The following is a 24681-nucleotide window of genomic DNA, read 5'->3' as shown; positions in this document are numbered from 1 at the left end:
TGAATCTGGAGCGTTTAGTTTACTCTTTCTCCAGTTGAGAACTTCTATTATTTGATCATTTTATCTCATTTCCTGGGTTCACACTATGGCGACCAGAGCATTTGAAACTCAAGGCCACAAGGAGCATGATAGGGAATCTGACCCTATAGCCATTATCGGCATGTCATGTCGGTTTTCTGGGATGGCAGATACTCCCGGTGCCTTTTGGCAGATGCTATCCAAAGGCATGACCAGTTGGTCTAGAGATGCTCGTGATAGATTCAAACTAGAATCTTTCTGGCACCCTAGAAATGATCTTTCCGGCTCGGTATACTTCAAAAGTTCTTTCGAATACTATAACAATATCTCATACTCGATAGTTCAATGCCAGTGGACTTCATCTACTGCGACAAAACCCTGCTGCCTTCGACAATGATTTCTTCAGCATTAGTGGACTAGAGGCGAAAGCAATGGATCCTCAGCAACGCCTCATGTTAGAATTGGCATACGAAACCTTCGAGAATGCTGGTCTCACCATCAAGGCTCTTGAGAAATCTAAAACTGGGGTGTACTGTGCGTCAACCTATCAGGATTATGATCAAATTCTAGGTCGAGATCCTGAACTCTCAGCAAAGTATGTTATGAAGACCTATTTCTAGATAGGCAATGGGTGGTTTAATTCTAACATACTAGTAAGATATCGCTTCACTGGAACAGGGGCATCGATGCTAGCTAATCGCATATCCTACTTTTTCGATCTCCGTGGGCCGAGCATGACCATCGACACGGCATGCTCTAGCACGTTGGTTGCCATACATGAGGCCTGTAGTGCTCTTCGTATGGGTGAAATTGATCAGGCGTTGATTGGCGGTGTGAACCTCATTTTGGACCCAGATAAGCTGATGGTCCAATCTTCGATGCAGTAAGTATTACAAGTTTACAAGTAGCTTTTGATCGCTAAAGAATATATCTTTCTTGTAGATTCTTGTCTCCAGATGGCAGATGTTATAGCTTTGACGCTCGCGCCAGCGGTTACAGTCGTGGTGAAGGAGTGGCTGGGATCATGCTCAAGCCGTTGAGCAAAGCCCTGAAGGACAGAGATACCATTCGGGCTATTCTTCGTGGAACGTCCGTTGTCTCAGATGGTAAAACTCTAGGTATTACCATGCCTTCAATGGACTCTCAGGTCGAGGCTATAACGAGAGCATATGAGCAGGCGGGCCTTGTTTTAGCTGACACAACATACATTGAAGCACATGGTAAACTCAATATTACACAGATTCTAAGATGCTATCTGATCATTACATAGGCACAGGGACTATAGCTGGCGACAAAGCCGAGGCTTTAGCATTCACAACGACGATTGGCAAGGACCGCAGAGAGAAGATCATTGTTGGGAGCGTCAAGTCAAATCTAGGACACATTGAAAACGCATCTGGTCTAGCATCCGTGATCAAGACGGTTTTAATGATTGAGAATGGCGTAATTCCACCAGTTCCAACCTTTGAAAAGTCTAGTGAACAGCTGCCGGTTGATCAGATGGGCATTACTGTAAGTCATTATGTACAGATTGTTATACCAATAAACTGATCAGGTTTTATAGATCCCACGCGAAGCAATTTTATGGCCAGCAGGAACACATAAACGTGCTTCTATCAACAGTACCGGATACGGCGGAACCACGTGTCATGCTATCGTCGAAGCACCTCCCAAGGTTTCTCTCTTCGACGCATCTCACGACAAGAATGAAGCAGCTGAGAAAGTTTCAGAGCTCGGTAGAGCCTTTCTTTTCGTGTTTTCGCATCACCGTGGAGGAGGAATCGCCAGATGGGTAAAAAAGCTAAAACGTCATCTGACAGCACCTCTTCAGGCTAAGGACGTGTGCAATCCAGAGACACTGGCATTCACTCTGGGTTGCCGTAGATCACACTTCGCGTACCGGACAGCGATAGTAGCCTACAATCACAATGGCTTGTGCGAAAAGATTGAGGAAATGCTACGAGGTTCGATCAGAGAAACCCACGCTACTGGACAACGCAAGATTTGTTTCATCTTTACTGGTAAGTACAAGAAACGAGACAGAGGAGCTATTGCTGATGTCATTGAAGGTCAAGGTGCTCAATGGGCTCGTATGGGTTACGAGTTGTTGTCCAGCTATCCAGTCTTTGCTCATGCGATGATGACTGCCGAAGCAGAATTTCAGGAGCTCGGAGCAGAGTGGAAGTTGATTTCTGAAATCGGCAAGTTTTCAGAGAGTTCGGTCATCAACGAAGCACGTATTGCACAACCTGCTTCTACTGCTCTACAGATTGCTTTAGTTGATTTACTAACAACATGGGGTGTACGACCAGCTTTTGTCTGCGGTCACTCGAGTGGGGAGATAGCAGCGGCATATGCCGCTGGAATTCTCACAAGAAGAGATGCACTTCGTGCTGCATATTTCCGTGGATCAGCTATCGTCCAGTTGAGAAAACTCTACCCTGAACTGGATGGCGGAATGCTAGCAGTGGGACTGCCCGAAACTGCTGCAAAGAAAATCGTCGACGAATTACCCGATCAACTTGCGATTGCATGCATCAACAGCCCCTCAAGTGTTACTATTTCCGGCGATCGATCAACCCTTTGTGCTCTACAATCACGCCTGAATAATGATGGGGTGTTCAATCGTTTGCTTGCGGTCGATGTCGCTTACCATTCACATCACGTGGCTCGGGTATATCAAGAATATCTAGCCTCAATTTCAGACATCCGCCCTAAGATGGCAAACAAGGAAACGATTCTCATCTCTTCTGTCAAAGGTCAGCCAATGAATGGAACTGATATGGACTCAGAGTACTGGGTACAGAATTTGGTGCTACCGGTTCGCTTCTCCGATGCAATTACTAATATCCTTTCCACATTCTCTGATGCAAATTGCAACGCAACAGAAACAGACCCAACGTTTATTATAGAAGTTGGACCACATGGCGCACTTGAGGGACCAGTCAAACAAACAGTCAAAGCTTGTGGCCGATCACATGCGACGAAGTATGCTTCTGCTCTTACCAGAAACCAGGATGCACATGAATCTATTCTCAAGCTGGCTGGGGAAATTTTCTCTGAAAATATAGAAATCTGTTTGAGGAGTGTAAATCATCCAATTGAAGAGTCAAAAGGAGGAGTTCTGACTGGGCTACCGCCATACCAATGGTTCCACGACAAGTTACATTGGCAGGAATCACGTCGTAGCAAGGCGTACCGCTTCCGGCATTTGCCTCGTCATGATCTTCTGGGAGTTCCAACTGCAGACAGCATCAAAAGCGAGCCCACATGGAGGAATTATCTGCGATCTGCAGAAATTCCATGGTTGAAAGACCATTGCATTGGTGGACAGAACCTGTTTCCAGGTGCAGGGTACATTACCATGGTGATCGAGGCATTAAGAGAGATTCATATGCTTTCAAGAGATACAGCATGGAAAGGTTCAGTGATACTTTTCAAAGATATCAATTTCGAAAATCCGCTGGTGACAGCACACGACGACCCCGCCGGGGTAGAGACGTTCCTTCACATCCGACCAGAGACAAAAACAGCTTCTCGCTCATCTAATACATGGAAAGAGTTCAGAATCTTCTCCATGTCTGATGAGGGTGAATCAGTCCAGCATTGTCGAGGTCTGGTGTCCATTGCGCCTCGCCATCAGGACCAGTCAAAAGCATCAACCCATCGAAACGACACGCCTTCAGAGCAATGGGTGGACGTCAGCCCTTCAAAATTCTATAGAGATATGCATGTGCTTGGAAATGAGTACTCGGGCTCGTTCTCCATCATTTCCGCTATTCAAACTCGAGGATGGGAGTCGAGATGTCGTTTCGCTATATATGATGTTCAGTCAATTATGCCAGGAGGCCATCAACAAAGTCATTGTTTGCACCCGTCAACGATGGAGGCTGCTTTACAGTGTGTGTTTCCCGCACTTCAGGCTGTTGGCCGACTGAAGAACTGCACAGTTCTGACATCTATTGACGAATTGCGAGTATCAACAGACATACCTTCTACCCCGGGGTACAATTTCAGCGTCCAAGCGAGGGCTGATGTCTTTGGACCATTGAAGCATTCGGCAACACTCAAAGTCTTCAGTCAGCAAAATGATCACCATGATCCTCTGATTGAGGTTAATGGGCTAATCTTTACCACACTCCCGGATGTCAGTGAAATGAACAATGCTGACCAAGAAGCCCCTCAGTTGTGTCATGAGCTGAGTTGGGTGATTGACATAACCAAGACACCATGGGAATTCATTGTAGAAAACTGTCAGAGAGGGGCTATCACAGTCACACCGTTACACCTGCGTCAAAAATGCGATCCTTTTTGTCGGCGAGCCATCCGTGAAGCACTTTCAGAACTCTCTGAGTCTCAGGAACAGGCCATTACGGGTGACATGAGATACCTCCTCAATTGGATGCGCTCCGTCAAAACCGATTCCTCAGCGGAGGTGAGCGCCATTATGGACCTTACAAACAACGATATTGGTGCTGTCGGGGAGGCAGTATATCACATGGGATCTCGTTTACGTGGTATTCTCGTAGGGGATGTTAATCCTCTAGAAGTGGCATTAGAAAAGGATTTGTTCAATCGTTGCTACCTCGACGATGACAACCTTCTTCGATGTCATGCACAAATGTCAGATTATCTCCAGCTTGCCCGACTCAAGAATCCAGAGCTACGCATCCTTGAGGTAGGAGGTGGGACAGGTAGTCTGACCGTCCCATTACTTGGCAAACTATTAGAGAGCCATGGCGCTAGATTGGGAAGCTATGTTTTCACGGATGTTTCAGCAGATTCCATACGTCGCACAAAAGATCTCCTGGAGCAGTGGCATTCGGTCATGGAATTCCAAACGTTTGACATTGAAAAAGACCCAGAAAGCCAGGGACTTGAACTTGGTTCCTTCGATTACATCGTCGCTTCGAATGTGATCCATGTCACTTCATCGTTGAAGAAAACGCTTTGCAATCTTCGAACTCTCTTGAAGCCAGGAGGCGCACTTGTTTTTGTCGAAATCACCAATCCTTCATTGCGATGGGGAATATTTGGTGGATCGCTACCGGGTTGGTGGCTCGGTGTAAACGATGAACGAGAATCTTCACCACTCTTGTGCGCCGAGAGATGGGACGAAGTATTGAAATCAGGTGGATTCTCGGGTCTTTCAAAAGAGATGAAAGATTATGACTCTGCTGAAGATCATGAGATGAGTGTGCTTATTGCGATTAATCCCCCACCATCAGGCCACATTCCAATCACCCAAAAAATCTCAATCATCAACACAGAGCAGACCGTCCAGCTGTCCAATATGTTGGCCTCCCAGCTCCATATTCACGACGATCGGTTCGCTGTCGCACAAAGCCACCTATCCGCAGTTGATACAGATCAAGATGTTTACATCATCTTACCGGATCTTGCAGAACCGTCATACTTAATCAATCCATCAGACACGGAGTGGGTCGCATTGCAAAAGGTCATGAGACTTACTGGAACAATCGTTTGGGTAACCTGTGGTGCCGCAGCTGAATGCTCCATGCCTCGTCACGCTATGGTTACTGGCTTGATTCGGAGCCTGCAGGCCGAGAAGCCACAGCGCAGAATTCTGACCATAGATATTGATCCTAAAACTCTCAAGAGCGTGGAAATGGCTGAAGATTTCAATGCATTGATTTGCAAACTCCTTGTCTCTGCGCTTGAGACCGGTTTTGAGGTTGAATCGGAATACGTGATTCGAAATGGCATGGTGCTGATACCACGTTTAATGCCAAACAACACCCTTAACAGGCACGTTCAGGATACATTATCCGATTATCATCCACGTCTGGAAGATATTTCCCACAGTTCTCAACCGCTGAAATTGCGAATTTGGTATCCAGGCCTTCTAGACACAATGTACTGGGAATGTAGCCAGCGCGATTTGCATCCACTCAGCGACGATGAAGTTCAAGTGGCTTTTGAATACATAGGTCTCAATTTTCGAGATCTGATGGCCAGCATGGGTCAACTGGGCGGTGAGATGAACCTTCTCATAGAAGGAAGTGGGACTGTGTTGAGAGTTGGAAAGGCCGCCCAGGGTCGCTTTACCAAGGGTGACAAGGTTGTTGCTTTCGCTCCAGATGGATTGGCTACCATCAGCAACCTGAAAAAAGACCATGTCTTTCTCTTGCCGTCGAAACTCGAACTCGGCACATCAGCAGCGGTCCTAGTAGCTTACTCGACAGCGCTGCATTGCCTCCGGGATGTCGCCCATATCAGACCCGGGGATTCGGTCCTTATACACTCTGCCGCTGGAGCATTTGGCCAAGCAGCGATTACCGTTGCACGACATTTGAAAGCAGGCAAAATCTTTGTCACAGTCGGCTCCCAAGAGAAACGAACTTTACTCAAAGAAAAGTTTGCCATTGAGGACGATGATATTTTTTGCAGTAGAGACAACACGTTCAAGCGTGGAGTCTTACTCCGGACCAACAATCGAGGTGTAGACGTGGCCCTTAATTCCTTGTCTGGTGATGCAATTGCAGATACGGTCAGTATCCTCGCAGACTTCGGGAGGTTCGTTGAGATCGGGAAAAGAGACCTCTTGAACAACGGAAAATTGGAGATGAGAAACCTGTTGAAATGCATCACATTTGCAGTGGTAGACTTGGTGCTACTTGCCAAAAGTAAGCCTCGTGTTTTTCGAGAACTGGTTCAAGATGCATTGCACATTGCCAGCTCTGCAATCTCTGGAGCCATAAGCCCCGTTGTTCTCAAGCCAGTGTCAGAGATAGAAAGTGCTTTCCGACTCATGCAAGCTGGGAAGCATGTAGGTAAACTTGTGCTCAAATTGAACCCAGCCTCAAGTGTCAGAGTTCAACCACAGGCGCCGCCGTTACCCAAACTGCGGCATGACAGCTCCTACTTGATAGTTGGTGGTACTGGAGGGTTGGGCAGAGCTTTGATACGTCATCTCACAAGCTTGGGTGCAGGTCAAATCATTACCTTATCTAGGTCAGGCCATAGTTCTCAAGAAATGAGGAACTTGAAACGAGAACTCTCTCAAAGTACGACAATCATAGCAGAGGTCCAAGGCAGTGTTTCCGATCCAAGTTCTATGCGAAAAATCCAAGGTCTCGTCAATGATCTTCCATTGCGCGGCATCTTCCAAGGTGCGATGTCTCCGAAGGTTAGTTTCTTGGACCTAGTTTCTTCTGAATTGTAGTGACAAGCGTACAGGCTGGACTTTTCGAAGACACGACAGCCAAAACTTGGGCTGAGAGTCTCTCTGCCAAAGTAGAAGGAACGATAAACCTCTCTGAATCATCATTCCCTGATCTTGACTTCTTCATTTTGTTATCCAGCATCGATGGTATCGCCGGCGCGCCGGCCCTGAGTGGGTACTGCGCCAGCAACACCTTTCTGGATGCTTTTGCCCGAAGCCTTGCACACAGTGGCCGTCCCGCAATCAGTATTGATGTTGGAGTGACAGCTAGTGAAGGCGTTGTAGCTGAGAGTGAGCATGTCGCAGTGTTACACCGACGCCTAGGCTTGCGCCAGTACACTGTTGACGAATTTTTGGCTATTGTGAATTTTGCAATGACGAATTGCCTAGCGGGCAAACCAAAGAATGCTCAGATAATTTGCGGCATCAAGCACGAAGTCATGGACTCGTCCCATGAAGACACATCTCAACGATACCGAGATCCTAAGTTCTTGCACATTTATACAAGCACATTTGACCATCGCCACCAGACCAGTGGTGGTAGAGAAAACATTTCCGATATCCAGGCTGCACTACAGACCGTCAAAACCCCCGAGATGGCAAAAGGACTCACCTGGAGGGCATTGAGAGCCAAAGTGGCACAGCTTCTGGTGCTCTCCGAGAAAGAATTGCACCCAGCTCGCTCAGTCGCGAGTTACGGAATGGACTCTCTGGTTTCTGTGGAGTTGCAAAATTGGATGTCAAAGTTTCTAAGCGCGCAAATTTCATCGACTGAGCTAATGAGCTCTCGGAACATGGTGGAGCTGGCGGAAGAAGTTGCAAAGCGATCATGTTTAGTACCTGCACATGTGTTCCAAACATAGCAGACTTAGCAAGAAATCATCCCTTGTCAATACGAACTAAGAGGCTTTCAAATCTACAGATCTTTAATTGCTTCAAAGCTTTTCTAGCGAAGTAGATAGGCCCCTACCTTGAGAACAAAAAGATGCGACTATCTCTACTAATACCCGCCCAAAGAGTAAGTTTGTTAGTTTATTTTAACACTTTTTGAAAGCTCTGTAGTTTACTCGTTGAAAGCCAAATGAATATGCACAATGGATGTTATTGCAGAGCATAGTGCATAACGTTTTCGTATACTGCATCTCATTGTTGCTGAACCATTGTTGTGGGATATGTTTTTACTCTAATTCTATTCCACTAGGAGTTCTATCCTTTTGCTCTGATATCACAAACATGCTATAAAGTCTAATAGTGGCGGTTAGAGATGAGCAGTAGGCAAATAGCAGTTCCAGTTCTACCACGTCTCCTGCCTATATCGTCCAGCCTTTTCCATGCCCACCAAGTGCGCCTCTGCTCCTTCTCTATCCAAGTTTCCATGCTCTTGGAACCCTTCAATGAGTGCTTCGCGGATTGCTTGAGGCATCTTGCCCGAAGAGCCACAAACATATATAATACCAGACTTATGGTAGAGGTGCGAGAAGATGAGGGCAGATTGCTGGCGGATGAGATCTTGCACATAGACTTTTTGTCGCTGAAAAGATGTTAGTTGGACGAAAAGGAAGCTAAAATGAGACTGTGACTCACCTGGTCTCGAGAAAAGGCTGCAAAAACTGTTAGTGGAACGCCGTTGGATTGCAACTGCTCCCATTCGTCCTTGAAAAAATAGTCTGACTCGGCGTTTCTGCAGCCAAAGAATAGTAGATCCTTTGCTTGGTCGTGCTCCTGGTCTTGCAAGTTTCCATTATGTGCTTGCTTCAATTCTTCCCGCCATAACATGCGTTGGTGGATTAGCGATCGCATCGGTGCTACGCCGGTTCCGGGCCCGACCATGACGATGGGTCTTTGTAGCTCCTCCTTGCTCACACCCAAGCCTCCCTGCGAAAGGGTAACGGTAATCTCTTGGCCGGGTGTGAAAGAAGCGATATATCTCGTTGCTACGCCCTGCCTGATTCTCTTGATGACTGTCTTATACTTGACAATCGCAATCAATAGCTCAATCTTGGTTTTTCTTTCCAGTTCTGCTGTTGGGTTCATTGCACTGGCAATGCTAAACTGTCTTCCCCGTAATACGGGGATAATGCTACACACTCGCCGCCACGGTATCTTGACAGATTCAAACTCTTGTAGTACTTCCAGGATACTGCGGCGCGGACGCGTCGTGTAATCGTAGAGCTCGTCAATATACTGGGGATCTGTAAATTCGAGGAGACGCTCTTTGTGGAATTCGTCGGTGGTGTAGTGGGCGAGTTGGGCGAAGAAGGAACGGCGGGGGATTGACATGATGTCAAGATGGTTGGTGAGAAGTTGACGCAGAGTTACTGTGCTGTTGGAATCCAAGGCCCGAATGGGAAGGTTTGCAGTTGGTGGTGTAGACGGCGAGGACGGAGCGAAGCGTAGGGGGGTATCGGCAATCGAGGTCCAATCCATGCATTCCAGGAAATGGGAGACATCCAAAGGAAAGTTCTTGGGGTATATGGTAAGGACATCGCCTGGGACATAAGAGCGGACCTCTGGTATTTCAAACTTGACATGTCGGACATCTTGCCAGTGAGTCGTAGGGGTAACGCGTTCATTGCCCGTAATCTTTGCAGTAAAGCCACCAAGAACCTTGAGGAGGTCTGATGGTGGAATATCAGGTGAGTCGCCGTTTACTTCAGGCTTGGTTGAAGATGTCAATGTCTCGTCGGCAATTTCAAGCAACCATTTTGGGTCTAGCAGAACATTATCTGGTATTGGTTCAACACCATCAGGAAGAGGATATGCTTGCAGGAGGTGTTGCCGAAGCTTGGTAGACCAGGGAAGGAACGAGCCATCGATACTGGACAAGTCAGACACATTGTATGGGTACGGCGAGAATGACCTACCCCTCTGGGTGCTGTTCGTCAGATTCACCACGGTCACATATCGCCTGTGCTCCAAGTTGAATGAGGCGATTATAGAGTTTACGGTGAGCCCAGTTGTATTTGGGATACGATGTGTCTCCCAGGCCAAACGAGGCAAACTTCATCTGATGCAGACATCCCGGGCGTAAGCGAGCGCTTCTAATGGCTCTCCAGAATTTTTGGCTGTTTGGGGGCAGATCGCCCTGGCCCGTGGTGGAAATTGCAATCAAAACAACATCATGCTGCAACAATTGTTTCTACTCGAGTCAACAAGGCCCTGCTGCACGCACTGGCACGGCCATTGACTGACATACAAGACTGATGGCGTTCAGCTCAGCAACGTCGGTGTCGAATCGCAGACGCTCAGCGATCCTCCCCATTTCCTCGGCCACATCTTGGGCATTGCCTGTCTCGGAGCCGTAGACGACCAGCGCGCGACGTGGTTGCTGCAGGGCGGGCATGGCATCAGGGAGCGGTACGGTGAGGCTAGCTTCAAGGAGACTCGTCGAGAGGGTGAGATTTGACGGCTGGCCCCCCGGACCCGTCGCATGAAGAAGCGGTGCACTAGCGGCCACGTCAACGGCAGCCGGGTCTTTTTGCTGCTATCGGCTTCTAGCGGCAGTGGGGCCTGAGGCAGCTGGGTGCGTCGTCGGCGTTGAGCTGTGGCGCAGGCGGGCAGGGGGGCTGGAGTGTGTGGCGCCAGCTACCAGCATAGGTGCAAGGCGCATTAGCTAAGCAGCGCCTGTGTCGTAGTAAGTATGCACACACGACCTGCATATGCAAGCCAGTCATTAGATAGACAAGTCCATGCCCGTAGATTTTGCATGTACGCACAACTTCAGAGATGCCACAGAAACAACACGCCAGATGCTCCTCCCTCCCTTTAGCATGCACATGCATATGTGGCGCAACTAAGCAGTGGCGCGAGTGGGCCGCTTCGACTGCCGCTTCGGGACAAGCCCCATGGCCGCCCTCTCTTCAAAATAATCTGCCCAGGCCCGCAGCCCTGCTCCCTTCCCTCCCCATCAAGTCAAACAACAGAGACCAACCAAGCACTCCATCAACCCAATCCTCTCTCAACCTTCCCCGGGCTCGTAGCTACCCACTCCACACCCCCCTCGTCAACAGTTCCACCAACAGGCGGTTCGACAATCCCATCAATACTTCAATAATCCACTGCTGTTCAAGGTTACCTTTGCCGGTTTACCAGGACTCCAAGTTTCCCCAGTCACTCTACACGTTCGATTCTTTACTCGTGTTCGTCAACCCTTAAAACTTCAGCAAAAATGTCCGCACCTGTCGACAGTGTCACCGCCCAGATGGCCACCACCTCCCTCACCACCGACAACACCGCTCCCGCACCCGCTACTACTACCACCACCACGGAGAGCACCGGCGCCCAGCAGCCCACCGCAGCCGAGGACGAGGCTGTGCGTGCGAGCGCCGCCGAGGGCAGGCGACTTTACATTGGAAACCTCGCGTATGCGACCACCGAGGGGGAGTTGAAGGACTTCTTCAAGGACTACTTGGTGTATGTGGGCCCGCCTTCTCCACATGACGCCACCATCTCAAGCTAACACGCTGTCCAGCGAGTCCACGACCATCCCCACCAACCCGCGCACCTCGCGCCCCGTCGGCTACGCCTTTGTTGCCCTCTCTACCCCCTCCGAGGCTGAGCGTGCTATTGCTGAGCTCAACGGCAAGGCCATCCTCGACCGCAAGGTCTCCATCCAGCTTGCCCGCACCCCCGAGGCCCACGCTGAGGGAGCTGGCAGCGGAGCCGAAGGCAACACCGGCGAGGCTCGCCGCCGCACCTCCACCCGCGGACGTGGCCGCGGACGTGGCCGTGGTGGCCGTGCCGGACGTGGAGGACGTGCTGTAAGTACAGACCGTAATGACTGTATACTCGTGGACACAAACTAATCATGCTTGTCAAGAAGACCGACGCCGAGGGCGCCGAGCCAGCCGAGCCCTCCACTGAAGCTCCTGCCGAATCTACTCCTACAAATGTACCTGGCCAAGTTGCTCCCCTCACCGAGACTACGAACGAAGCGCTTACAGCAAAGAAGGGCGCCGACAAGGCCGCTGCTCCCCGCGAGCGCAAGCAGCGTGGTCCTCCCGAGGATGGCGTTCCCTCCAAGACCAAGGTCATGGTTGCCAACCTGCCTTATGACCTGAAGGAGGATAGGGTACGTGTTCTCTGAAACCCGAGTTTTTGGGCCTATACTTACAAAACTGCAGCTTCTCGAGATTTTCAAGGACTACTCACCTACCCAGGCCAAGATCGCCCTCCGCCCCATCCCCCGCTTCATGGTCAAAAAGCTCCAGGCTCGTGGTGAGCCTCGCAAGGGCCGTGGTTTCGGTTTCGTTACCCTCGGCTCCGAGGAGCTCCAACAAAAGGCGTGTGCCGAGATGAACGGCAAGGAGATTGAGGGCCGTGAGATCGCCGTTAAGGTCGCGATCGACTCACCCGGCAAGGAGGACGATGCACCAGACGCGTCCGCTGAGAGCGAGGCCCCTACCACCGAGGCCACTACCACCAACGCAACCCCTGAGAAGGTCGTCGAGAACCCTCCTGCTACCACCACCGCAGCTTAGGTGGTTGCATCCGCCTAGATGTATGCTCCCTTCGCCGAGCCGTATGTGGCATTGTAAGGCGACGTGGATCTGTGTAACGAAGAGTTCTGGCCTATGGACATCTGCCATTTATCATGATAGAGACATATAGGCTAGGGCCTTCAGCATGTTAGTTCGTTCAAGTTATCGGGTTATATCCGCAAAAAAGTGGGAATTCGGAGTTCATCAGGGCACGGTGTCTATGGTGGACTATCTCGGGTTCATTACGGTTACGGAAGACTGAGTTAGCTAGTCCGAGTTATGAGATATGGGTTCAATGAATAAAGAAACGAATACAAATATACGTATAGATGGATGTCTTTGTTCCTGTTGAGTCTCTATAGCTTAGGAATGACAACGTGTACGATATTGTTGGGGTCTACTTCTGAGTCTGGTTATGGGTTCATACGTGAGATTGACTAGTGTTTGTGTTGCTGTTTACAGGATACGCATTGTTCGTCTTGGCATGTTTACCAAGAGCCAGTCATCTAATTTGTTTGTCGATAAGTACAGGCATTGAATATGAGCTATGGCTGTTTGGAGAAAAGGCGCGCGAAACTTGATCACGTGATGACAGCATTGGAAACTTCCATCTTGATTGGCAAAAGGAAACAACAGAAAAATGCGGAACAAGGTAGCGTAATACAGACAAAACGTCAGAATTGTGGTATCATGGTGGACCTATGCGCGCTTATCTAACAACCATGTTGTGGAAGTAGCATGAGAGAGCAATTGTTATGCGAAACGCCAGTGTATGCAATTTAAGAAAAAAGAAGGCAGGATGCTAATGGCCGTGGGAATGAGCATGGCCTATTTGCGTGATGAGGGGAAGTAGCATGCCAAGCATGACGATGCTGACGTCTGTCTTGGACATGCGGTTGGATCCAGAGTAGGCTTCCATGTAGCCGTTTGCAGTCGGATCTTCATGGGCGTGTTGCGAGGCGGTTGCATCGGCCATAGAGTGCATAGCGACATATCTGTCACGCGTACTGTTAGCGAAAATGTATATACAGAGCAAGCGGCAATTGAGCTTACAGAAAAGTTCCTCCAGAGAAGCAGAGTACCCAGCCCGTTGCCCACGTCAGTCCCTCTTCGCCTCCCAGGTGGTTGCGTCCGAATATATGGACAATAGTCCAGGTAGCTAGAGCACCAACGGGAGCTGCTAAGCTGAAGAAGGCGAGGTGAGTTCGCGCCTTGCGCTTGGATAGGCCTTGTTTGAGGAGAACAGATGTAAGACCAAATGCAGCAGGCGCCTTGTGGAGCATAATAGCAAAGAAGATGACCAGGGACAGTGATGTGGACTCAGCGGTCGACGAAGCACCCAGAGCGATTCCGTCAGCACAGGCGTGGACTACGAGACCAATGGTGGCTGCTGGCGTCTTCTTGGTAGGTGGTGGGGGAAGCCCTGGTGTAGCCAGGGGCGTAACAGCCGCGCTCTGCATGCCCATTCCATTCACGCTCAACGAAGAGGAATTGTGCGGTCCGCGCGCCAGGTTAGAAAGAGAGATATGCATGGGCTGGTATTCGGGCTGTCCAGAGGCCAAGGCTTCTGGGAGATGTTCGACCAGGAACATGAGAATGTAGCCGAGGATCAACGCGACTCCAATGTATGCATGCGGGCTCGATCCGTCGTCATGGCCGGCCTCAGCATGGCCATGGGGCTTTTCCTCATCCTCGGGTGCGTGGACACGAGTGTGTCCCTCCTTGTGGCCTTCTGTAGAATCGTCGTCTCCTCCCTTTTGTGGATGTGGGTCATCGGTAGGCTTCTCCGTCTGCCGTGTATACTTGGCCTTGTTCATCTGCAATTCAACGGCTCCGCCAAGGTTCTTTGTTTCTACCTGGTCTGCCCTCTTCCATGCGGGAAACTCGGGCGCGTGTAGTAGGTCTCCTTGCAGACTCCTCGCTGATAGAATGGCAGGCTGGGCCACACTGCGCACACTACGCGAGTGCGCATGCGTCTTCATTCCCGCACTGTACATGGTCTCAATGCCCTCGGGAATGATAACGATCAGCGATGTTCCCACTAGCACACCGGTGCCAAGGAGAGTCATGGTGCGCAGTTGGCGGGTGGACAGGTTAAAGGAGAGAGGAAGGATGCCGGCAAGAAATGAGCTGGAACCATTAGTATGACAATTCTATGATACCGTCAATACATCTACGTACGCAATGCCCATTACCGTGCTCAGCGCGAGCAACATGAAGAGTCCGTCCCACATTTTGACAATGTATGGAATGTCCTCTCCCTAATAGCGGAGGGGCGAAGAGAAGGATGCGCCTGCTATGCAAAAGAAAAAAAGAGCGAACAGTTTCAGCGTTTCAATCAACACTGCCCATGCCCCTCGAGCAGTCGGCCGTGTCAGTAGTGGGGGGTGGGTTGGTGTGGGCGGTGTGGTCTGTTGTCGTGGACGTAGCCGCAACTTTCTTGAGGGCTTGGGTTCCACACTGGCCGGCAAGGCGCAGGGGCGGCTGTCATGGCGTAGGGCTGAGCTAGACGCGTCTCCCGTCGCGCTAGTTGTCTACCACTTTGCGCGCAAACTGCCCAGTACACCTACTCCCTCTCACTTGGGGATACTGTTAACAGCACATCGCGAGGCCGTTTAGTATCTGCTGAGCGTAACCAGGTCATTGTTTCTGCGACTCAAAACCACACACTATCGCGATGGCGCTTGATCTGGATGAATGTACGTGCTTCGTCCAAAAGGCTACACACGATAGTGGTCATGACAGCTTGCATAACTCTCGTACTAACGCTCTCTAGGGGTTACCAACTCAAACGAATGTTTCCACCTTAATCTTTACCGCACAGCCAACGAGGACGGCCCTGAGCGCATTCTCGAATCCTTCAACCCAAGCTACACATACACCCTCATCGAGGAGAATGAAACCATTGCGGGGTACAAGAATCCCAGCATTGAACTAGATTTCCGCGCCAACGACCTGAAGCCAAAGCTGAAAATCTCCTTTGACCAAGAACTTGACCTCAAGAAGATTTCTCCGGATCTGAACCAGGTCAACCTATCACCAGAGCTGTTCCGCGAGTACCTCCCAGATTCTATTGGTGATGCTGCGAGCGCGACTCCGGCCGACTGGAAGCCGCCTGGCGAGCTCGCCAATACATTTACTCTATACGGAAAGCATTACGAGATATGGAAGGCCTCCATGACAGATACCGAGGCGCGGAGCATCTGGACAAACATGAGAATCTTAGCGATACTTTTTATCGAAGGCGCTACAACAGATGGCCTGGATGATGAGGAGACTCTGGATCGTTGGACACTATATCTACTGTACGAGGTGACACCGCTGGAAGACAAGACACTCTCACCTTACACGCTCGCTGGTTTCTCCACAACCTATCGTTCTTGGATCTTCCCCACATTTGAGATTGCGCGAGCTACAAAGCAGCTGCCATCGCCTGCTGAAAGCAATAGTGGCGAGACTGGCAAGTACACGCCACCTCGTCTACACCAGGACCCCGAGACTTTCCTCTTCACGGACAAGCTCGACCTTCTCCAAACACCGTCAAGAGAACGCATCTCACAATTTCTCGTCATTCCTCCATACCAAGGCCAATCGCTTGGAAGCCGGCTTTATGACACTATTTTCCATGATCTAGTATCCAAACCCTTCATCTACGAGATTCCCGTAGAGGATCCAAGTGAGGCGTTCGATGCAATGCGAGACTACAGTGATATTACGTATCTTCGCACTTTGCCTGCATTTCAGAACCTATCGGTTGCTTCAAATCTGCCCCCAGAATCCTTAAAGAAAGACTCGCCTGTCCCGCAAGATCAAATTCTTGGCAACGGAACAGATCTCGAAGAACTCCGAAAAGAAACAAAGATTGTGAGCAGGCAATTCTACAGAATGGTCGAGTTGCATCTGTTATCAACCATTCCTCCAAACCACCGCACTCGGTCACGTATCACACGCAAAGCGAAATCGAGCAATGAAAACGATAGAAGATACTACTTCTGGCGTCTAGCCCTGAAGCACCGTATTTACAGCCAGAATGCCGACGCTTTGGATCAAATGGAGGATAGCGCCGAGCGCGTCGAGAAGCTAGAGTCTGCAGTTGACAGCCAGCAAGAGGAGTTTGAGGAGCGTCTAGAGGGACTAGAGAAGCGCCAAAACCTGGCAGCTGACACCACATCTGCCTTGCCAGCTGGCGCGAGGGGTAAGAGGAAACGAGCAGTTGTGCTTGAGGATGATGAGGATGACGAGTGGGAGGACATGGAAGAAGCGTCTGTTGCGAGCTCAAAGAGAATGAGGTCGTAAAGAGTTAGTCGGATGTTAGGATTTGAGTTATGGTACCTGGTGCTTTGGACATGATTCAACCCTATCTAGGGAATCGCAGACTAGAATAGTTGATAATGACTTGGACAGCATACCCATTGATATCACTCTTTCACAAGTGCTCCCAAATACGGCAGACCATACGTCCGGCGATTGCAGACTAATCTCCGCGCGGGGCAACCTACCCCACGCCCAAATTTTGGGAGACTGAACATTCACACGACCAGCATCACGACTTGGAAGATATACAAACAACACCACTACTTAGAAGTCACACAACCCCACGTCCACAATGCCAGACCGACAATTCAACCTCACCGTTCTCATCTCAGGCAATGGCTCCAATCTGCAGGCCCTCATCGACGCATGTGCATCTGGAGCGCTACCAAACACTCGCATAACACACGTCATATCAAAGTATGCAAGCACCTGTATCTGCTGATTCAAGCCTAGCTAACACGTATTCACAGCCGCAAAGCAGCATACGGCCTCGAACGCGCTGCCAAAGCCTCAATACCAACAACATACCACAACCTCGTTCCATACAAGAAGAAGCACCCAGACGCCATTGACACAGCCCGCGAACAATATGACGCCGACCTCGCGAAAATCATTCTAGACTCGAAGCCGCGCCCTGACCTCATTGTATGCGCTGGTTGGATGCACATTGTCACGCCATCTTTCCTCACCCCCATCGCCGCCGCCAACATCAAAATCATAAACCTGCACCCCGCGCTGCCCGGCGAGTTTGCTGGAGCAGGTGCGATTGAGCGGGCGTGGAAAGCGGGAAAAGAGGAGGGGCTGAAAAGAACGGGTGTCATGATTCACGAGGTGATTGCCGAGGTGGACGCTGGTGAGCCAGTATTAACGAAGGAAGTGGAGCTAAGGGAAGGAGAGAGTTTGGAGGCGCTGGAGGAGAGGATTCATGCTGTGGAGCACGGGGCTATCGTAGAGGGGACGAGGAAGACGCTGGAGAAGATTGGGCGGGGAGAGTGAAGGGGAGGTTATGGGATGGATGTATGATACCCAAGATGTAGAATGTTAGGATGAAAATATGGCGCGACAATTCAGTAACAAATCTCAATTCCTTTTCAACGTTCTGAGATACGTGGGGAAGGAGTTTTTGGCATTTGATGTCAAAGAAACTTCCCGTATTTAACAAAGTCCAGCTCGCCTCCTCCATGGCAAGACTTGTGGTCCGACACTCCCTACGCCTAAGCATAGATAGAGTACCTCTTCCCTACGACTACCCACGCTCGGTATATCCCTATATTAACCCCTACCTACAATTGGGTGCTCCCGTACGCATTTACCATCCTATTTCTAATCATCTCTGCCTTCTCCGCTGATCGGGGGAGCACGTCACATGTGAATTCCTTCGGTGCCAGCTCGATTCCAGGCTTCAGTTTTCAACAAATGTCAGCGTTGTGTACAATTCGACTGGATCTTTGGATGCTTACCCTTTCATATGAATCAAGGTCGTACCCGCCGGTCCCTGAATCATCTTTCTTGAAGTCAAATGCCCAAAGAAAGTTCATTATGGTCAGTGCCATGTTCTGGCGTGCCAGTGCCTCTCCTGGACATGCTCTGCGACCAGCTCCGAATATAAAGTTGTTCCGATACCCTGTCGCGTCGACCCCCGGTTTCGTGCCAAACTCAGTCTCAAGGAATCTTTCGGGTCTGAATTCCTCGGGGTGATCGAAGAAATCTGGATCATGTGCGATACCGTGCACATTCAGGAATATTGTAGAGCCTTTTGGAATACGATAACCTTTGTAATGCAGTTCTGCGGTACTAACATGGGGAATAGCAACTGGGGCCGACGGTTTGAATCGGATGACTTCGTCAACGATGGCGCGAATGTACGGGACATTTTCGTAGTCCTTCAGCTTTGGCCAGCGATCAGGACCCACAACTGTATCGATCTCTTGTTGGGCTTTCCTCTGAATTTCGGGGTAGTTGATTAGTGCGATGATAAAGGAGTGAATAAAAGTCGCAGTTGTTTTCACTCCAGCGTCCATCAGAACCGCGCCTATGCCAACGATCTCATCTCGAGTCATGCCTAATTTGGCCTGATCCGATACCAGTGATTCCATGTGACATCCGGTGAAATTCTTGCTCTCGACTGCCCTCTCGCATTGCGCATATAGCGAACCATATAGCCCATCCCTAACGGCACGCGCTGAGTCCGCAAGCCGTTTCCAATATGCCCATCGCTTGGGTACATATTGAAGTGGCGAGAAAAGATCGACTGGAGGGTGTGCACCAGGGGCCAGACATTCACTAAAAAGATTGATTCCCAGGAAGTATGTCTCTGCAACTGAGCCTTCATATTTGGCTACACGTACGCCATAGACGTTCGTAAGTATGACTGATGCTGTTGTGCGGTTAACGTGGCGGTAGTAGTTTTTTGGGTCTTCCAAAATGTCGTGCATGCATTGCGAGATTTCGTCTTCTTGAGTTTTCAACCCTTTCTCAAGGTTGTCCCTTGTAAGAAAGTTGCGTACAAGTTGACTGCCACGTCTCCAAACCGGGTTTTCCATGTCTTCTAGGAACATGTTCTGGCCCCTTGTTACGCGGTTGACAATTACGGATTGGGGCCGATTTCCAGTACGAGCGCCATTGGTTTCGAGTACATGCTTCACAGCTGCTGGTGAAGAGATGACGATTATAGTATGATCAAATATCTTGAGTGAAAAGATGTCGCCATACTGCCGAGTCCATTCCAGAAACCTAAAATTGTGAGCTCAAACAACTACTAACAAAGATCAACGCATACTTGATGTGAGGAAAACTATTTGGAAAATCCAGAGCGTTCCCCAGAATAGGCTTCGTTTTTGGGCCTGGTGGCATGTCTTTGTCACGGGTCCCTACATTGCGAAACTTGAGAATCAACGACACTAGGAGCACGATTGCGATGCCTCCCAGCGGAATGGGAGGCAAGCCAGAGTTCATTTCAGCCAACATAGAGAGTAGTGTCATTGCCGTTGTTGGAGGGAGCTAGCATGACGGTCGCTGGACATGACACGATCCTTGTTCTCCAATATTCTTGGTTTGATTAGTCAAAATTAGGAATGTAACTTAAATAATAGAAATAGGAATAGCTCAAGAATCCTTCCAATTTGTGGAACCTCTTGGGGAACTAAATAGCCGGATAAAACCACGCCAAACCTCAGCCCATATCAACAGCAATGGTCACCGCAAAAAGCGTTATAAAATCTATATTCGTACTAGAAGTCTTCATAGGTGTGTCATTGTTTGTTTGGTCATTTGAATATGTATATAGTACGCGGTATGGGCGTTATTAAAAGTTGCGATGTCGTAGTAGGGACATTTTTTGTGGGGCAATTTCAGTTCCCCAAGAGGGCTACGAGTTTCTGTAAAGATAGGGCAGTTCATCTCTTCTGTTTTCCTTAATCATCTATCCAGTTGTTTATATCAAACTTATCATTGCAAGTGCCGACAATACTGCAGTTATTTGCCGGAAGCGCAGTACAACGACAGTAAACCATAGGTTATTGTTGACTCAAATGCTCCAACAGTTCTCTTTTTGTTTTCCCGCAGTTCCCAATTGCCCTTTCTAGTTAATTATAGTATCAGACTGGCGAACAACCGATCTGCCGAGCCGCATGATTATTTTTTCTTGGTTAATGTGCTTCGTTTAGACAACCCAAAATCGTGGGCAGCTAGAGGATCAATCAATCACGATATAAAAGCCAAAATTGATTAGACATACCCCCTAGACTAAATCATGTCATTATATAAACATCATGTTGTAATAATGTGGTAACTCTTATTGACAAGACCCCGTGATAGACAAGATAGTCCTCTTGCAGGCGCTCACTGATCAATCGATTCAATTTCAGAGTCCCATATGAATGAATTGATTGTTCCCAAGGCTGCACGACATGCGATATGCTTCCTTAGAAAACCAAAAATCAATATTGGTGCTTATCTGCTATATTTATGACTCTATGTGACTTGTATTGCTGTGCGATCATGCATTGTGTACATTTTCCTCATGATACTACTTCAGTTCTTCGATCAGTGATGTCACTCGCAACTAGTATATGCGGTCCCCAGGGATGCTCCCTTCATGAAACAGTCCTTCTCCAACTTCCTGACTTACTTCTACTATCATTGTTGAGAGGAACAAACCAAGAATGACCATGCAAATCTGTTGCCCATCCTCTTAAGAGGATGGAGATTGAGTCTCTCGATTGGATCAAAAGCTCCAAGAGCATGTCTGAGAAGAAAATGGAAAAGTTCGTCAGATACGGGGTCATGACACTAATTGCTTGGGCTTACAGACGCTCTGATGCAGATCATTTCAGGCTTGTCTCAGATTTGATGCACTTCTTTTGGGTTATTGACGATCTCACTGATAACCGATCATTGCTTGAGAATGAAAGTCAGGTTGCGAATTTGAAGCGCATCCTATCAGATCCTAGTTACAAATCGTCCGATGACGGAGTTCTGGAGAACATGTGTAGATTGTGAGTCTACGCAGTGAATGTTTATCTGACTTCCTAAAATTCGATCAGATGATGGAACAATGTTCTAGACATACTCGAGCCTCCTCCCAACACGAGGGATCTGTTCGTCCGCCATTTTATAGGCTATCTCGATTCGGTTGTAGAAGAAACCCAAGATCGTGAGACAGGCCGCCTGTGCAATCGTAGCGAGCATTCCAATCTCCGTCGACGCAATCTTGGGATGGTGCCTTTGATGGACTTCGTTTGCATCCAATTTCATCTTTCAGATGATATGATTGACTACGAAGTCATCCAAAGGATGACAATCACTACCACTGACCTTATTGGAATTGCCAACGACATTTACAGTTACAATATTGAGCAGTTTGGTGGCCAGAAAAGCGTCACCTGTAACTTCGTCGACGTTGTGCTACGTGAAAGAGGAAGGGGCGTGCAGGAGGCAATGGATGCCATGGGAAAAATGTATCGCGATCTCTTCTTTTCCCTGATCAATGATTGCATTAATCTCCCGACGTTCAAAGATACAGAGCAAGATCGAGTGCTCAAAGAATAAGCACTGGGCATGCTGGATTGGGTTGAGGCCAATGTGGAATTTTCGCTTGATAGTCAGAGATACATTGGATTAGAAGCCGGCTCAGAGAGGACAAAGGTTCAACGGATGGTTAAGGTCTTGCCACAGAGGGGATAGGTCACCTTGCAAACCAGTATAGCCCTCGTATAATCAGAGCAAGAATCTGATTTTCTCTTTACACCTTTAAGATTATTAACAGTGTTATTAAAAGTAACGATACTGATCTAGTACTATCGTTCGGCGAACTCCATTATCCATACTTGGCGCGCAATGACGTCACGAACAACCCACGCAAACATCTTTTCGCAAATACTACGCTCTCTGTTACAATCACTAGCCCCAAACAAAGCACCGCCATGTCGTACACAACCTCTGATCCGGACAAAGAAATAGATGCGCGCTCCACATCCGCGCTCGCATCCACCCGACGCAACTTACGCTACCTATATGACCCTAAAACCGCCCCCAACGTTGTTTCCTCGCGGCGCACACGCGCACTCCTACGGGTCCTACGATCAAGCATAATTTTTGTTTTTTGGAGACTAGTCCGATATGCCAAGTACGTTGCGATTGGGTCTCTAGTGGCAACGGTGGGCGCAGGGGCTTTTGGCACGTTTGTTAGTGGCGCGGGATTTGTGCTTGCGCCTACGGGAATTGCGGGCACAATTTTTGCGGCGACAATATGGGGAGTAGGTCGGTATGCGGTTGGGAAGGTGAAGAAGAGGTGGGGAGTGGGTGGGGGTTTTGAGGATGAGGAAGAAGAGGAGCTGCGGGAGATGAGAAGGAAGAGGACGGATGCGAGGATGGAATATGGTGCGGAGGCTATGCCTTGGTGATGGAACTTCTACAGTGGTCAAGAGGGAGCTGTATAGTAAGGACGATTCATATGCTACAACCTCTTGCCTCTGGACGAATTTGAGATACGGCATTCGATACTCGATCACGGCACCTGTTGTCGCTGTCGCGTATGAATTGCTGACACCATCGAGGCACATACACTCATTTCTCTTGGTGCTTTGTCAAGAAAACAGAGACGAAAATCGAATAGAGGCACTTGAGAAATAGAGCATGGTGGCGAAGAGCGTCTATGGATACCAAGAACAGTAACAGAAATCTACGTTTCGTTCATCCAGAGAAGACTGTATCCGAATATTCTGGAAGTCTGCAAAATGGTGGTGGATAGGTCATTAAACCGAAACAAGCCAGACATGAGAATTACCAGTGGTTGAAAATGACAGCGTCAACGACTAAGCCCTGTGCACAAGGGTATACTAGTAGACGCCCACCTGACATTACGATTTGTAAACATCTTACAAGTTGTGTTTTCAGTATTCCTAACTTCCAAAGATAGTTGTACACTGAATGAACAAAATCGACCAAGCTGCTTTCTCGTTTGTGTGTACATTAATTATTTTTATTCCAACACCCAATATAATACCATCGAAGTCATTTGCACGATGCACAAACCCTTGATCCATGCACACCCTGTCACCCGACATCAGCACTCTCGACACCATGTGACCAAAGACAAAGTATGACTTGTTCATTTTTTCACACAACCCAAGAAAAGCCTCCTGGGTTACAACAAGAGCCCAACTTTAATAAGGTAATATGTGATAAATTACCCATGCCAACCCCAACCCAAGCCCGGCGCCCAGCCCAATCGCTTGACACGAAAACTCAAATCGCAAGATTTTGCATTTGGCGACAATACCACACATCCCGGGCAATAACGGCTTGTGATAATTAACAAGGTACATTAATCTATCCAACCCTTACAAACTCCTGATATCCCTACTCCACCCTTGCCCTCCCCCTTATTCCATAGACCTAGCCGCACAAACACACGAACCAGAAAAATGTAGTTAAAAAAAACCCAAACATTTCGTTCCGAGTACGCCCTCCCCCTTAGTGTACGCACCTTTACATACATGATGCCAATCCATACATATTCCCATAGTTAAAATTTTTGTCTTTATAAATCAGTAAACAAAAAAAAAGAAGACGAAAGATAGGAATTCCCCCACACCTCTTTCATAACCGTTGAAAAAAAAAGGGGGGGGGGGACTCCAAAACCTAACATTTGCATTTCGTTTGCAACAACAATTAGGAAAAAGAATAGACGAGTGATTGTAGTAGAGTTATGAGCATATATATGTTAAAAAAATATATCGAAAAAATACATGTCCTAGTTTGAGCTTCAACACAAACATTTGAACAAAAAAAACGCCCTAACAGATGCGCAAAAGCCAACAAAATGAAAAAAAAGTTAGCAAGAGTTTGATAGAGGCAATAATTGATCCGGTGAGGGGAGGGATCGCGCCTGTTGTTTGTCCCTTCATGGTATCTGAACAAAAGTAATAAAAAGAGTCGAAAGTGGTAAGAAAGTAAAAAAAAAAAGCAGCACTTTAAAAAAGACAACACTTTGGTTGAAGGTGTGTAAACATGGAGGTTGGTAAGGGACCGCTTCATGTACATTTTTTTGTGATTGAACAAACAGACGCCATTTTTTCTCTTTATGTGTGTGTGTGTGTGTGTGCTCGTCATCGTAGTCATAACCACCACCGCATGAAAAAGGGGGGGTATATAGTTGTGTTTGTGTACCCAGGTATTCTG

At 48.6% G+C, this 24681-nt stretch overlaps 10 protein-coding genes across 10 annotated transcripts; 6 read left to right on the top strand and 4 right to left on the bottom strand.

The window, feature by feature from the left end:
* Window positions 1-85: 85 nt before the first annotated feature.
* Window positions 86-8067, top strand: PSV08DRAFT_224294 (uncharacterized protein; the record flags this gene model as incomplete). Its single annotated transcript, XM_014223015.1, has 7 exons — window positions 86-307; window positions 360-613; window positions 677-901; window positions 961-1238; window positions 1295-1530; window positions 1583-7168; window positions 7219-8067. The coding sequence occupies 7 exons, from the start codon at window positions 86-88 to the stop codon at window positions 8065-8067; spliced, it is 7650 nt and encodes a 2549-aa protein (XP_014078490.1).
* Window positions 8068-8356: 289 nt separating this feature from the next.
* On the bottom strand, window positions 8357-10547 carry PSV08DRAFT_362680 (uncharacterized protein; the record flags this gene model as incomplete). Its single annotated transcript, XM_014223014.1, has 4 exons — window positions 8357-8735; window positions 8789-10022; window positions 10069-10343; window positions 10401-10547. The coding sequence occupies 4 exons, from the start codon at window positions 10545-10547 to the stop codon at window positions 8499-8501; spliced, it is 1893 nt and encodes a 630-aa protein (XP_014078489.1). The 3' UTR covers window positions 8357-8498.
* Window positions 10548-11133: 586 nt separating this feature from the next.
* Window positions 11134-13084, top strand: PSV08DRAFT_410101 (uncharacterized protein). Its single transcript, XM_066093846.1, has 4 exons — window positions 11134-11617; window positions 11676-11964; window positions 12024-12275; window positions 12328-13084. The coding sequence occupies exons 1-4, from the start codon at window positions 11373-11375 to the stop codon at window positions 12682-12684; spliced, it is 1143 nt and encodes a 380-aa protein (XP_065948987.1). The 5' UTR covers window positions 11134-11372; the 3' UTR covers window positions 12685-13084.
* A 23-nt stretch (window positions 13085-13107) lies between these two features.
* PSV08DRAFT_362678 (Zinc/iron permease) lies at window positions 13108-15092 on the bottom strand. Its single transcript, XM_066093031.1, has 3 exons — window positions 14866-15092; window positions 13738-14814; window positions 13108-13679 (listed from the first exon to the last, which is right to left on the bottom strand). Exons 1-3 carry the CDS (start codon window positions 14916-14918, stop codon window positions 13487-13489), a joined length of 1323 nt encoding a protein of 440 aa, XP_065948986.1. The 5' UTR covers window positions 14919-15092; the 3' UTR covers window positions 13108-13486.
* A 154-nt stretch (window positions 15093-15246) lies between these two features.
* PSV08DRAFT_203551 (acyl-CoA N-acyltransferase) lies at window positions 15247-17121 on the top strand. The gene is made up of 2 exons (XM_014223011.1): window positions 15247-15383; window positions 15461-17121. Exons 1-2 carry the CDS (start codon window positions 15362-15364, stop codon window positions 16978-16980), a joined length of 1542 nt encoding a protein of 513 aa, XP_014078486.1. The 5' UTR covers window positions 15247-15361; the 3' UTR covers window positions 16981-17121.
* A 126-nt stretch (window positions 17122-17247) lies between these two features.
* PSV08DRAFT_302666 (formyl transferase) lies at window positions 17248-18086 on the top strand. Its single transcript, XM_014223010.2, has 2 exons — window positions 17248-17415; window positions 17469-18086. Exons 1-2 carry the CDS (start codon window positions 17291-17293, stop codon window positions 17992-17994), a joined length of 651 nt encoding a protein of 216 aa, XP_014078485.1. The 5' UTR covers window positions 17248-17290; the 3' UTR covers window positions 17995-18086.
* A 57-nt stretch (window positions 18087-18143) lies between these two features.
* Window positions 18144-19992, bottom strand: PSV08DRAFT_391343 (cytochrome P450). Its single transcript, XM_014223009.2, has 3 exons — window positions 19778-19992; window positions 18459-19731; window positions 18144-18398 (listed from the first exon to the last, which is right to left on the bottom strand). Exons 1-3 carry the CDS (start codon window positions 19978-19980, stop codon window positions 18282-18284), a joined length of 1593 nt encoding a protein of 530 aa, XP_014078484.2. The 5' UTR covers window positions 19981-19992; the 3' UTR covers window positions 18144-18281.
* Window positions 19993-21198: 1206 nt separating this feature from the next.
* On the top strand, window positions 21199-22047 carry PSV08DRAFT_352061 (isoprenoid synthase domain-containing protein; the record flags this gene model as incomplete). The annotated part of the gene is made up of 2 exons (XM_014223008.1): window positions 21199-21487; window positions 21563-22047. The coding sequence occupies 2 exons, from the start codon at window positions 21199-21201 to the stop codon at window positions 22045-22047; spliced, it is 774 nt and encodes a 257-aa protein (XP_014078483.1).
* Window positions 22048-22402: 355 nt separating this feature from the next.
* PSV08DRAFT_44491 (uncharacterized protein) lies at window positions 22403-23293 on the top strand. Its single transcript, XM_014223007.2, has one exon. It carries the CDS (start codon window positions 22422-22424, stop codon window positions 22899-22901), a length of 480 nt encoding a protein of 159 aa, XP_014078482.1. The 5' UTR covers window positions 22403-22421; the 3' UTR covers window positions 22902-23293.
* Window positions 23294-24014: 721 nt separating this feature from the next.
* PSV08DRAFT_302656 (uncharacterized protein) lies at window positions 24015-24678 on the bottom strand (the record flags this gene model as incomplete). Its single annotated transcript, XM_066092630.1, has 1 exon — window positions 24015-24678. A coding segment is annotated over exon 1 (325 nt), but the record flags the coding sequence as incomplete, so codon positions are not given.
* Between the last annotated feature and the right edge of the window lie 3 nt (window positions 24679-24681).

The sequence above is a fragment of the Bipolaris maydis genome, assembly GCF_028858645.1.
Source record: "Bipolaris maydis strain C4 unplaced genomic scaffold PSV08scaffold_8, whole genome shotgun sequence".
NCBI classification, from domain to species: Eukaryota; Fungi; Ascomycota; class Dothideomycetes; order Pleosporales; family Pleosporaceae; genus Bipolaris; species Bipolaris maydis.
This window is presented reverse-complemented; position numbering and strand designations above follow the sequence as displayed.